The sequence below is a fragment of the Chaetodon auriga genome, chromosome 3 (genome assembly GCF_051107435.1).
Source record: "Chaetodon auriga isolate fChaAug3 chromosome 3, fChaAug3.hap1, whole genome shotgun sequence".
Taxonomy (NCBI): Eukaryota; Metazoa; Chordata; class Actinopteri; order Chaetodontiformes; family Chaetodontidae; genus Chaetodon; species Chaetodon auriga.
This window is the reverse complement of record NC_135076.1, coordinates 23,134,383-23,147,342: the sequence shown is the minus strand read 5'-3', so window position 1 is coordinate 23,147,342 and position 12,960 is coordinate 23,134,383. Positions and strand designations below refer to the sequence as shown.

The window sequence follows — 12,960 nt, the reverse complement described above, 5'->3', positions numbered from 1 at the left end:
TTCAGAGGAGCTCTGTGACTTTTTTTTTTTTTTTTTTGTCTTTTCTCAGTCATATCATACATTATTATTACACTCTAATCCTGTGTCACCTTGCCTGAGAAGACAGAGGGTTCTCATTTACATTGTGAAAAGCGAATTCCACCCTTAGAAAACAGTAATACAGGCTATCATCTCTGAGCTCGATCTGCTTCTGTTTATCCAGCGTGTTCAGTGTGAGAATGAGGTTTACCTGTAAAGCCTTAAGCCTCCTCTCGCTCTTTCCTACGGCCCTTATCAGTCACGCTTCCCTTTATTCAAACGACCGGGAATGCCGCAACTACGTCTAATTTACCCCAAAGCCCAGCATCAACATGCATTTTCCATCAGCTAGCCACTTCTTAGTCACACAAGCAGCTTAGCTGGAGGGATAGCAACGCGATCTGTCAGTCAGCACACCAGACTTAAATATCTGAACAAATATTAGATGGACTGCCTGGAAATTTACATTGATGGTGCCCAGAGGATAAATCATAATGACTTTGGTGGTCGTCTGACTTTTCTTCTTGTGCCACCATGAGATTAAAATAAAGTTTTGGTGAAATTTCCTTCTCGCCATGAAATTTGGTACAGACATTCATGTCCCCTCAGGATGAAACATAATTCATTCATGTACCTTCACCATCAGGTAAAAAAAATCACCTTGTCCGGGCTCAGTTGTAATTTTTGTTTTGTGCTAATTAGCAAATGTTACCATGCTAAGCTAAGATGGTGACCATGGCAAACACTCCCTGCTAAACATCGTCATTGTGAGCATGTTCGCACGCTGCAGTCCTGTCCTGTCCCAACTTCCTTTACCTGAGAGTTCCTCTATCAATAAAACAAACATATTTTTAAACCTCCCAAAGTGCCACACAGAAACCACATAATTGGAAATACAATTTGACCTGGAGAAAAATTATACTCGAGCTATAATAACCGGGCAGAGGAAATGTAATGTGAAGCTGTATGAATGGATGAAGTGAAAGAAGATGACAGGAAGAGAGAGCAAAACATGAAAGAATGAAAGAAGAGAAAGGAGCACAACCTAGGTGGGCGGAACAGACAGAGTGATTGAGCGGTGGAGAAAATGAGCCTATTGATTTCTTTTCATCAGTGTCAGTTCACAGCATGCCGTGCGTCCTGCTCCGCTCCCGTTTGTTTGGATGCATGTAAAAGTGCTACACACTACAGGGGCGGCCCCTCCTGTCTGTAATTAAATGGCAGATTGGTGGAACAACGTTTTTGCAGCGGTCACAGGCACACCGCTGTGCGAGTCCCTAAACCTCTCTATCCTTCCCTCTGCTCTGTCATTTTTCTCCCCATCTCCTGCCATTCTCTTTCTCCTCTTCCTCCCCGACAGCGCGACCACCCGCCAGCTTTCAGATGAGCATTTTCAGCTTTTCCACTCACCTACTGTACCATCACACGCCTGCCATCTGGAAATCTTAAGTTTGTTTTATCTTCAGACTCTATATAAAGATTCACAGTGTCTTTTATTTTCGGGAATTCATTTTTTTCCTCAGTCGCGCTGAGGAAAAAATCACTTTATCATTCAGATTCAACTTTGAATCACTTTCCTCATCTTTGCCAATTTTGCCAATAGTGGATATGCTGTATGAGGTGTGTGTGTGTGTGTGTGTGCGTGTGTGTGTGCATGTGTGTGCCCTGGTATGCTCTCACAAGTGAAAACATCTCATTTCTCATCTGTTATTCATGGAACACCAAATGCACACCCTCCACACACACACACACACACACACACACCCTCCACACACACACACACACACACACACACACACACACACACACACACACACACACTCACACACACCTTTGAAGGCACCATTTCTCATTCCTTACTGGATGGTTAATGTGCCTTTGAGCACACACAAATAGCAGACTCGCGAGTAGCTGTCATTGCTCATTCCTGCAGCCGTTGATGCTCAAGCTAAGAGGCTGAGTGTCTCTTCCCTGATAGCTTAACATCAGCCCTCCTACCACATTTTCCCCTCCCTGCAGATACATAAACACACATAAATACCCACTTCTCTGCTTCTCGCAGTGACATCGTCTTAGACAAGCGCTACTTGTCTAACTCCCTCACCAAGTGATCTATGCTGCTCTACACGGCAGCATCAAACTGGATTTGTGCTCTGAAATGGCCTCTCGTTTCGCACTCGAGAGGAGCTCAGCCCTGCCAGTGAGGTGACCTGTGAAACAAAATGCATGAGGCTTTCAAAGGCAGAAGGATAAGAGGAGACAAGAGAGGAGGTGGGGATTAAAGAAGCAAAGCAGTGTGGGTGGCCAACAATGACTACCCTGATCAAGACCGGTGCTTCTGATTTTTGTTCTTGTGCATATGGAAAATTAAAGCAGCAGAGTCAAATGAGAAAATTTACACCACTCTCATATCTGGCTATTAAACATAAGGCTACATTGGTTAGCTTAGCTTTACTTATCTTAGCATGGAGATGGAAACAGGGTGAAAACAGCTGGCCTGGATCTGTCTAAAGGTAACACAACCTGCATATTAGCAAAGCTACTTCATGATTCATATGTGTATTTTGTTACAAATTGACATAGCCAGGCTAGCTGTTTCCCCCTGTGTCCAGTCTTTATGCTAAGCTAAGCTAACTCAATGTAGTTTCATATTTACCATAGAAACACAAGAGTGGTATGAATCTTCTCACCTGACTCTTGGCCAGCAGGTGAATAAGGGTATTTTCCAAAATGCAGAACTATTTATTTAAGTTAATTACAGAACATCTGTTAGGTTACTTACTATAATTAGCATTATTATTGATCAATTGGTCCATATTTTGCAAGATTCAAATTCTTCACTTAATCAACAAAGGCACTGCGCAGGTTAAAATGACAATTCTGTGCGTTACACAACACTGTTAATGGCAAAGTGGCTCTCTGAAAACAGTTTGTGGTCTGCAAGGCCGGCACAGAAATGCGCTGTGCGATAGGAGAAGTTGTAGAGGAAAATTGATTCACCTTTGAATTTGTTTTACTTGATAGCAGCAGCAATGCACTTTTCTCTCACCAACACAGGAAAAAACAGGCTCCACAGAAAAGATGAACAAGCACAATTGACTCCAGCATAACACAGCGTAGGATTGTGAGTGGTGGAAGGAGGCGAGGGAGGGGGAAAAAAAAAAAAAACATAAACAAAAAAATGGAAGTGGAAAAAAGCTGGAGGCTTGTGTAACGGAGGAAATTGGAGTGATGTGATGTGGAAAAGGAGTCAAGAGGATATGATGGAAAAAAGGGGAGATGTGCTTTTGTGATTCAGCAGGAGGTGTGTGAAGACTGACATAGTGACACGTTGATGCTCTGTCTCTCACACACACACACAAACTCACTTAAAGAACACATCTTTCATAAGAGTCTATCAGATTCCACTCCCTGCTGTCACTCTCTTTGCTTTATCCCCCTCGAGGATGTGGCACTCATCTTTGTTTACCACGTACTCACGCATGTGCCCCTCCTGTTCAAACACACACACACGCACACACACACACACACACGCACACACACACACACGCAATCAAACTCCAATTTCTTAACCACCTTGCCGAGAGCTTGCTAGAAACAAAAAACAGGCAAATTTATTCTTTAGCTAAAAGGCATCGATAACATTTAATCTGCTTGCCAGTTTCTTGCCAGGTTCCACCTGGATAAGCACCATTTGGGTAACATTATGCTACTTATGTTGCCAATAGCAAGACAGCGGCACAAATGAAGCCAACCAAGCTTTACAATCACAATCACATTCTCTCTCTCCGTCTCTCCCTTTCACTCTTTCTGTCCACTTTATTTGGACAAATGTTTATCTTTGTTTCCCGGCTGGTGCTGCAATTTGCACAACTGCATCAAACAAAATCAATTGCACATCCCCTCTTTGAAAAGCCCGAATTACATCGTGGAGGAGACCAGGTGAAAATATAAAAAATAAACATTGCTCTCCTCCTCTGAGGTAATGAATGTAAACTAGAGAGGGTGCCCAATGCCATTGCTATATCAAATCTGCATTTAGATGGAAATGTTATCACAAGCGTAACCCCCAAAAGATTGTTCTTTGTTTGGATATCTATCTGTGTTTCATAGTGCTCTTTGTCACCCTTTCCTAAACAAGGCTCCCCTTGCTGCTGGGTGATAAAACGGAGAGGAAATACTGCCGTTGAATGTCAATGCGTGGCAAGGAAAGTCCTGATAAAGAGCACGCACGCTCAGTGAAACTCCTCCTTTGGAGGACGCTGGAGAGCAGAATCCGAGCCAGTACAGTGGGACGGTGTTAAATGTTAACAGGTGATCTTTCATTGACCTCATCCTCTGTCTCTGTGCGTCAGTATGAGTGTTGAGAAGGGCAGGGCGTGAGAGGACACACCCTTCACCTCCTCCTGGGAGCTCCTCAGCCGACGGCGTGCAGACAGAGCTCAGATTTTCTTATTTCCTTTCTGCTGGTTCGCAGTGGCGTCTACGTGAACATCACCGTTGGCCCATCTGTCTTCACTTTGCTCCAGAATTATTAAACACAGTTGGAGAGCTTTTATGTGGCTGGCACAGAGCTGCACACAGACACAGGGTGGGCTGTAATGGGCATTTTCACTGTAATCAGAACACAATTGCGAACATCATTCCTTGTTCTCTGCCTCTCTTTCTCATTCTTCCTCTCTCTCTGTCTCTCTCTCTCTTGTCCGAAGCGCCTGCAGTGGGTTTTTCCGATGATAAAGGCCCCTTTGTCTTCAATTTGCCCGCATCAACCCCGTCAACCTGCCAGTCAAGAGCTACCAGGACTGATGGAGTGCATCCCCTCCTGTCGCCGCCGCTCCACTCCCGCTGCCTGCGTGTCAGCTGATAATGTGTTTGTGCATGTGTGCGTGATTGTGCAGAAGTGTGTGTAGGTCATAAATCATGACAGATGAGCTGACTGACAGAGGCTTGCCACTATTAGCTGATGACTGTGTTAAGAAACCACAGCTGATACAACACAAACGATGGCGCGGCGGGCTCAGGTCAGGCTGTTTTTGTAATTCTCAGAGTTGGTTTTAATCTGGAGGGCAGAACATGAGAGGAGTGCTAATTTGACTCAGTGGTGATGCTTTTACAGGTCCATCATTTTCAAATACATACAGTCCCTTCAGGCTGTGATAAGTACTCCTCCATGAAGTAAAAGTAGTAAATTTCAAAATCTGTATTCGCCCATTCGCAGTTTGGTGGCGAGGTCAGCTGCTCATTACGAGCATTAACCATTCACACACACTCACACACCCATGGAGCACTTTGGGGTTCAGTGTCTTGCCCAAGGACACGTCGACATTTAGACTGGGATCGAACCACCGACCTTCTGATAACGATAGATGACAGCACGACCTCCTGAGTCACAACCGCATAGTAAGTAACACAACAGCATACAAATACTCTGTTTGTATAAAAATTTTTATATTCAGAATTTTACTTAATAAAAGTAGAGAAGTGTTACCTGCAAAATAGATTTGATCAGAAGTAAAAGTAGAGAGGTGTTATGAAATATGACACCTTTCAGAGTGTGTTATATCTTATTATTGGCTCATTATTATCGAAGCATTAACACATAAGACGCATTTTAATGCTGTAGCAGGAAGAGGTAGAGCCAGTCTTAACTACTTTTCGACACTGTTGGGCAGTCAAATCCATAAAAATGTATGTAAAATCTCAACCTGTAAAATAACTACGGCTGTCAAACGAATCAGTTGAAGGATAAAGTAGAATAAAATGTCAAAATTGTGCTTACACTGCTGAGGTAAATGTAGTGGAGCTGCACCAAAGTTACGACTTTGGCTTTCCATGAAACTTTCCATGCATTTATATTTACACATCAGCTTCCTCCTAAGAAATGATATGAAACCATGACTGTTACTGGCTTGAACCCATAACAAATACACAAAAACAAAAAGTATTCCCATGCTGAACACTTTTGTTATACAAGTCAGCTGATCCCATTTTATCATCTAAAGGAAATGTTACAAACCAAAGATGAAAAAAAAAAAAAAAAAAACTTAGCTGAGAGGAGTAAAGTGAAACTGTTTGGAAGGAGTAGGAAGAAGCTGAATCATTTTTATCTCCTGAAATGAATAAAACATCTCAAGGACGGCGGCAGCAAAGTGTGGGCTTGTTTCTTGTGTGAGCGGCTGGTCTGGCAAAACTGCTCGCCGCCTTTATTGTTTTGTTGCGGGATGTGGAGAAATGCGTTCTTTTCAAAAGATCCTGGATGATGCAAAAATGGAGACAAACGGAGAAAACAAGGGATATGGTGAAAACGACATGAAAGGAGCACCAGCAGCTCTTAAACAATGGTAACTTATCGTTTAGGACGAGAGAAAGACGCTGAGGGCGAGACTGGCCAGAGCGAGGCCGGAAATGATAACCATGGCAACAGAGGCACCACAAATGGGGAAAAAAAGGGGGGAAAGGGCGTCACACACGCACACGCACGCACACTTAACGATGTGCTTTGGGGGTGGCCTCTTCAAAGAACGGATCTGAGGCCACGTACGGTCTAATGTAAAGTGGATGAGGGGAGGCTGGTTTCTCCGTCTTTCTCCGCTGTGTTTGATCACTGGTCTGTGTTTCACTGCAGTGCAGCTGCCTCTCCCCCCACAGGAAGTACACACACTCTTAAATATGCAAAGATGCACACACGCACGCGCAACTGAAGATGCAAAGTTACACACAAAGCATACCGAGACGCTCTGAAGTTCTCTGCATCTGTGTGTGTGTGCGCACACTCGTGTTGCCTGTCGAAGCGCAGCAGGTCTGCCAAGCGGACATCATGCAGGGTTTGGAAATGATGTCTCCATGCTGACTTTCTCTCTCGCATGAGATCCTCCCTCCCAAAAATCCCTCCAACTCTCACCTGCCTCCTCCTTCCTTCCCCGTACTCCTCCTCTCCTCTCATCTCCCTCATGTTTCGTCTATTGCGCTCCACTTCTCCTCTCATGCATTCCTGTCTAATCTTGTCTTTCTCTCGCTCACTCTTGTTTCCTTTCTCCCTGACTCTCTCCCCCTCCTGTTTCACCTTTTGTAAACCCCGGGTTCCCTCAGCTTAACTTTATCCTCTTTCCTCTCATCCTCACCTGTGTCGATTTCGGCATCAGGAACAACAATGAAACAATATTTGTTCCCTTAATGCTTTTCATGAGAAACAGGGTGAAAACAAAATAAAAAGAAGCCTCTGAAAACAAGAAGTTTTAACAGACGAATAAAAACCAAACAGTAACGTGAAAGATGGACGAGTGGACAAATGCACTAATTGCCAATAAAATGAGCAGCATGCATCTGCAGAATCAGGCACTGTTTGCTCAGCTAACATTAAGCCAACATTATGAATATGGATATGATGCTAATGTTCAGTTGAGTATATTTTGTGTTTAGGGGATAAATATCAGTGCAGGGCCAGAAAATGCACTAAAATGTTCTTTTTGGGGCTAAAACTAACAATAATTAAATCATGAAAATATAACTAAAAATAATACACATTTCAGTCAAACGTCTATCACTAAAGGCTAAATTGAAACAAGGTGCCAAATGTAACTCTGCCACTTCACCTCTCACACCTCCTCTTTGGTCTTTAGGGATATTCTCCCAATTTCACAATTCCTCCACGCTGGCTGTGCGCTCTAACCATCCGTCAAACCTTTTGTGACCCAGACTGCCTCCTCTTGTCTCCTCCCTCCTCTCTTCGTGACAAATATTAACCATCTCACTGCAGCTCTCTCCCTGTTTGAGGTGACTCCCACCAGGCCATGTCAGGCTTCACAGGAACCTCCCGCAGGGCTGCTGCCGTGACTAATTTCACATCTTCTGAAGCATAATGATACGTTTATCTCATGTGGCACGCAGCCAACATCGTGAAATGCATAAACACACATGCACACAGAACACACACGCATGCAAAAACTCACTCCTGATGTGTCCCCCGCCCCCACATCCCGCCCTCTTTCCAATCTCAGGGGTCGTCAAGCAAAGTGTCACAGAGCGAGCTTTAGCGCGAGCCCACCCTGTAGTCCTCTACCTCCCATTGACTATTTCTAGAGTCACACAGCAGAAGAGAAACCACACAAACAAAATGCAAGAGTGGAGAGAGAGAGAGGAAGCAATAACAGGAGGCGTTAATGCCCTCAAAATCCACAAACTAAACTCCTGCAGAAGCAGGGAGGGTGTATTTGCATGACATATACACTCCGAAAGGCACATGTGAGTGTGTTATCAGGCTCCTCTGAGATGCTCTGTGTGTGTGTGTGTGTGTGTGTGTGTGTGGGCTACAGTGTGTGCTGCTTGGCGAGTTGGCTGCAAACTACCTGGCAGATGTAACCTGAGGGTTTCCACACAAACGTGTACACACATAGAGGAAGACAGAGGAGTTGGCTCCATTTTCATCATCTCTCTGCGAATCTGAGCCCTGAGTCACAGAAAGGCCCCGGTGCCAGGTTTTACCTCCACAGAAGGCAGAAACAATACAATACAGAGAGGAGCAGACGGTCAGGGAGGCCACTGAGGGCACTGAGGGGGTGTGCAGTCTGTCCTGTATACGCACAAACACATGTAGATACACACCAATACACAGTAGGGGAGTACAAGGAGAGTATAGAGAGGGTAAAGACGGACTCGGCGATGTCAATGCTTGTACTGCATACGTTTCCCTGCAGAGTTCTGTGCAATAAAGAGCTGCCAAATAGACAGATTGGGGGGCTGTTGAGCAACTGGGGATGAGGTACCGATAGACAAATTACTCACACAAGTCTGTGTAAGTCGCTGTATGACGCTGAAGCCTCCATGACTGTGTTTTCATTAACCCCCGTTCCATGTGTCCCTGTCCTTCTTTCAGCTGAATCGAGGGCTTAAGGAAGTCAGTAAAAGAGATGTGCAAATACATGCAAAATGTCAAGTCCCTCTCCAGAGTTTGGATAACTTGCTGACACATAATGAGAGGATTAAGATCCTAAACTCGGGCTTTTCATCCAAATCAAAGCAAGTTTTAATGAGCTCTGCAAATATACATTTGAAATAAATATCTCAGAGATTTAACAAAATATCAAAATCCTTTCCGCGCTCTTCGAAATGGCTGAGAAGATGAATGTGAGCTTTGGAGATCTCAGATTTGTTTTTCTTCTTTACCTCTCGTATTTTCGCCTCTTCTTGGAAGTGCTGTTGGGGGTAATTATGAGCAGATGAAACGAGAGGAATTAGAGGGCTGCTAGCTAGGCTGCCAAGGTCTGCCAAGTGTTCAAGATATGAAAATGGAGAGAAACGAGAGAAACAAAGAGCGGACAGACTGACGAGCAAAGCTATCATTAACGTTACTGAGGAGATCTAAAAGGTCTCACGGTGCAGACTGCTGCTGTGGCTGCTGATCACAAATTGTGCCCATTCATTCGCTGACACTCGTAGGGTCGTTCACTATGCTAACCTGATGGTCACTCACTCATCAGTGTGCATTTGTTTTCCACAGTTTGGCAGCGTAGTGTGAGACAGTGTGAGCTACGATTGTGCCAATGAACAAACCAGAAGGAGACATGAGGAAACTTTTCAGAAGCGGGTTAAATGCAGCGACTGAGATCTGCTCCCGATGTGAAAGTGCCAACAGAAAACTGTGAAATTTACATAAAATAATTCTTCATTTAAAAGAGATTAAGAATCAAAAGTGGTTCACAAACAAGGGGTCAGGCCTTATTTGTGAAAAAATTGATAATTTTACTTCTTCGGGCCTCTAAAAGTTCAGAGGGGAAACTACTGGTGCATTGAGTTATACAAGATCACCATATGTTGTTTTTTCTTGTAAAATCTTCATCTGAAAACATAACTAGTAATTACATCTGTTATTTAAATGCAGTGGGGTAAAAAGTGCAATAGTTTCCACTGAAATGTAATGGAGTAGAAGTACAAAGTAGCATGAAATGGAGAGTGTCACATAAAGTACAAATACTTAAAAATTATACTTCAGTGCAGTCAAGTCAACGCAGAGGTCAAGTTGAATGTGTTTCGCCTTGTTGCCTGAATGAAGCCTGTTCATATATCACGCTCTTTATATTACTGCTGGAGCAGTTTTTGACCTCTAATCCAGATCCATCCAGAACAGAGCAGGCGAACACCTGAGACTTGAATTATTCTGCACAAATACAATCCCACAAAAGTTTTTTATCGATGTCTTCCTTATATTCCCTCCTTTTTGAGTCATTCTCAACAGTTCTTGGCTGAGAGTACAAAAGCCGGTGATTGCGTGCTTCCTGGAGGTTTTGCTTATCTTTGATTGGAAGGACATGCTTGATTACCTTTATCACACATCACTCTGCCTCTCCCCCTGTCCCCCTGCCTCCCTCCGTGCTCTACAACCACGTTTTTAAGCAGATATATTCATCCCTCTATAATTGCACCAGGGATGCCATTTATCACATTCTGCGCATTGAAGTTGGTGCGTGACAGGAGGTGGACCCAAACTCACAGCGCTGACCTACAGAGGGTATTTTGATGGGGGAGATTTGAGGAGATCGACATTCTGCTTTGCAGGAGGGTTGTGACAGTAGTCTATAAAATGTACAATTTAATAGTTAAGCATTGAGTTAAATGTAATTCTTATTAATGATGACCATGAATAATGTGGCAGATTGACTGCACACAGTAGAATCTCATATATCAGAGGTAATGGCTGGAAACTGGCTCCAATCAAATAAGACCAGGACTTATTAATAGGCTGGATTCCGCCTGCTAAAAACTGAGAGAGACCAGTCTGCGGTTCATCTGTGCACATGATTGTCTGCAGCTACGGACTGTATAGACTGCAGGTCAGGTGACGGCGACCGCCTACGGTTTAATGAGGACTCACCACAGCCCACAGCTTGAAGCAGAAGGAGGGCCAGCAGGGGCTGCAGTCCACACACCGGCAGTACGCCCTGCATCCTGCTGCACCTGGAGACAAAGAGGAAGAGGGAGGCAGGGAACGTGAGTACACAAAGGAAGCTGAAATCAACACGTCGCTCTGATGAGGCTCGTCCAGCGCACAGGCATAGTTGGATGAGTCACCATTTGTACTTTCTTTTCATGACATTTTTTCCCCTTATTCTCAGCCTTAGATTAGCGGGGTATCAATTCATTCTTCAGTTCAATTTATAATAAAAGAATTATTGTGTTGGGAGGTCTTGTGAAGCACTCTGAGACTGTAACTGTGATTAAGGGCTTTTAAATGGCGATACAAATAAACTTAATGTGACCGCTCTTTTTCAAGTATAATAAAGAAATATGGTGTTATCCTTACACTTCACAGGCACGTAGTGTGCCTAATGAAATTTTAAAAGGCTTCACTCCTCTATTGTTGGTACCCTTTTGTTTCTATTCAGGGTTGTGGGGTTGTTAAACCTATCCCAGCATGCACTGGGGAGAAGGTAGAAAGAAACCAGACTGACTGTGGTGGACTGGCATCTTTCCCAGGGTGTTTCACGGACACAGATGCTCACTTTATACCCATGCTCTCCAAAACCACCTGCCTTGCATATCTTTGGACTGAAATCTACTCTTACATGGATCCAATAGTCCTGAACACTGAGCCGTCAACGTCAAAGTTTTCCCTGTGAAAAAACTGTTGAAATGTTCTGTACTAAAGCACCGCCATCGCAAAGGTTAGATTTTGGATAGAGAGCTGCTGCATGAGACCGAATCTCCTGTAGAAAAATTCCATATACAGTTTACCTTGTAAATAAAAGCTTGTTTATTGATGTGTGGTGTGGGATTAGCAGAGAATACAGGCTCAGCTGTGTGCAGAAAAACAAGAGATTGTTTGTTGCACAACAGGGAAAGATACTGATGCAATTCAACAAGAGAAGCAGCCAGATAAGAGCACCGGAGCCAAATCTAACATGATGGACTCTGGGCTCCCTTGTTGCATACGGTGTGCTGGAAACTCTGCCGAGCAGAAAAATATCAAAGCGGAGTCGATGCTGTCACATTAAACATAGGGAAATATCTATTTGAGAGCCAGGTTGACGGCAGCCGTCTATGGTATGTCTACGCAGGATTACTTGGACAAATATGTATGTTTTTTCTGAAGTACCTGGGGAATTTTGTTCAAGTCTTAAATAAAGACGTGCACACACACAGGCTTGGTCTTCACTTTAATTCCTCGAGGGAAGCGACTTGTTTTGATGCGGAGTGTAAAAATTATATTATGAAGTGATGCTCTCCGTGTACATCGTGGAGCTGAATGTTTTTATTAGCAAAAAAGTCTTCAGTGTCACACAACCCTTCAGTTTTAGAGAGCCAATGAGAGGCAGAAAAAAGACAAGCAAGAAGTACATTTCTTGCATCCGCGAGTGTGTGTGTGTGCATTTATGTATATTTGACCAACAGCTAATACGTGTGTGTCACAAAAGCCAGGCGACAGTGACCGAATGAGGCTGGCCGACCCCTGCCGTGGGGCTCGAGAAACCCTGAGTGTAAGTAATGAATATGGCATCTCTGGGGACGTGGCGGGGCGAGCGGGCCTGAGGGCAGGAGAGGAAGCCGGGGGGGGGGGGGGCAGAGACGAGGGGATTTGGAGGCTGGGAGTGGAGATGCTGGACACAGATAGCCAGTGTCAGTTACAGCAGCGCCGGTCGCTCTGACTCGGTCTCAAAGGTACAGCCAAGGACAAAACACTGACCTCATACCAAATACCTGCGCTGTGCCCCGGCTGAATGGAAGCTGATTCAAGGGTCTCTGGACATTTTGGTGTAGACTGACAGTATTTGTGACAGATTAACATCACATCGCTTCACAAATCATTTAGTCCATTTAAGAGATGAAAATAACTATTACGGGTTACTTATTATAACAGATAATTGACTCATCTGCTTTCAAGCCCATTTTAAAGTAAGTTATTTTACATTTTACTTAACAAGACTTTTGATGAGGCTCCAGCTATAGCGT

The 12,960-nt window shown here is 44.1% G+C and overlaps 1 protein-coding gene across 1 annotated transcript in view; it reads right to left on the bottom strand.

Moving 5' to 3' along the window:
- ncanb (neurocan b) overlaps positions 1–12,960 on the bottom strand; it is a 135,270-nt gene that overhangs the window by 93,367 nt on the left and 28,943 nt on the right. The window contains exon 2 of the mRNA XM_076726223.1: positions 10,886–10,968. Coding sequence (XP_076582338.1) covers positions 10,886–10,968 — 83 coding nt within the window. The remainder of the gene's footprint in view (positions 1–10,885; positions 10,969–12,960) is intronic.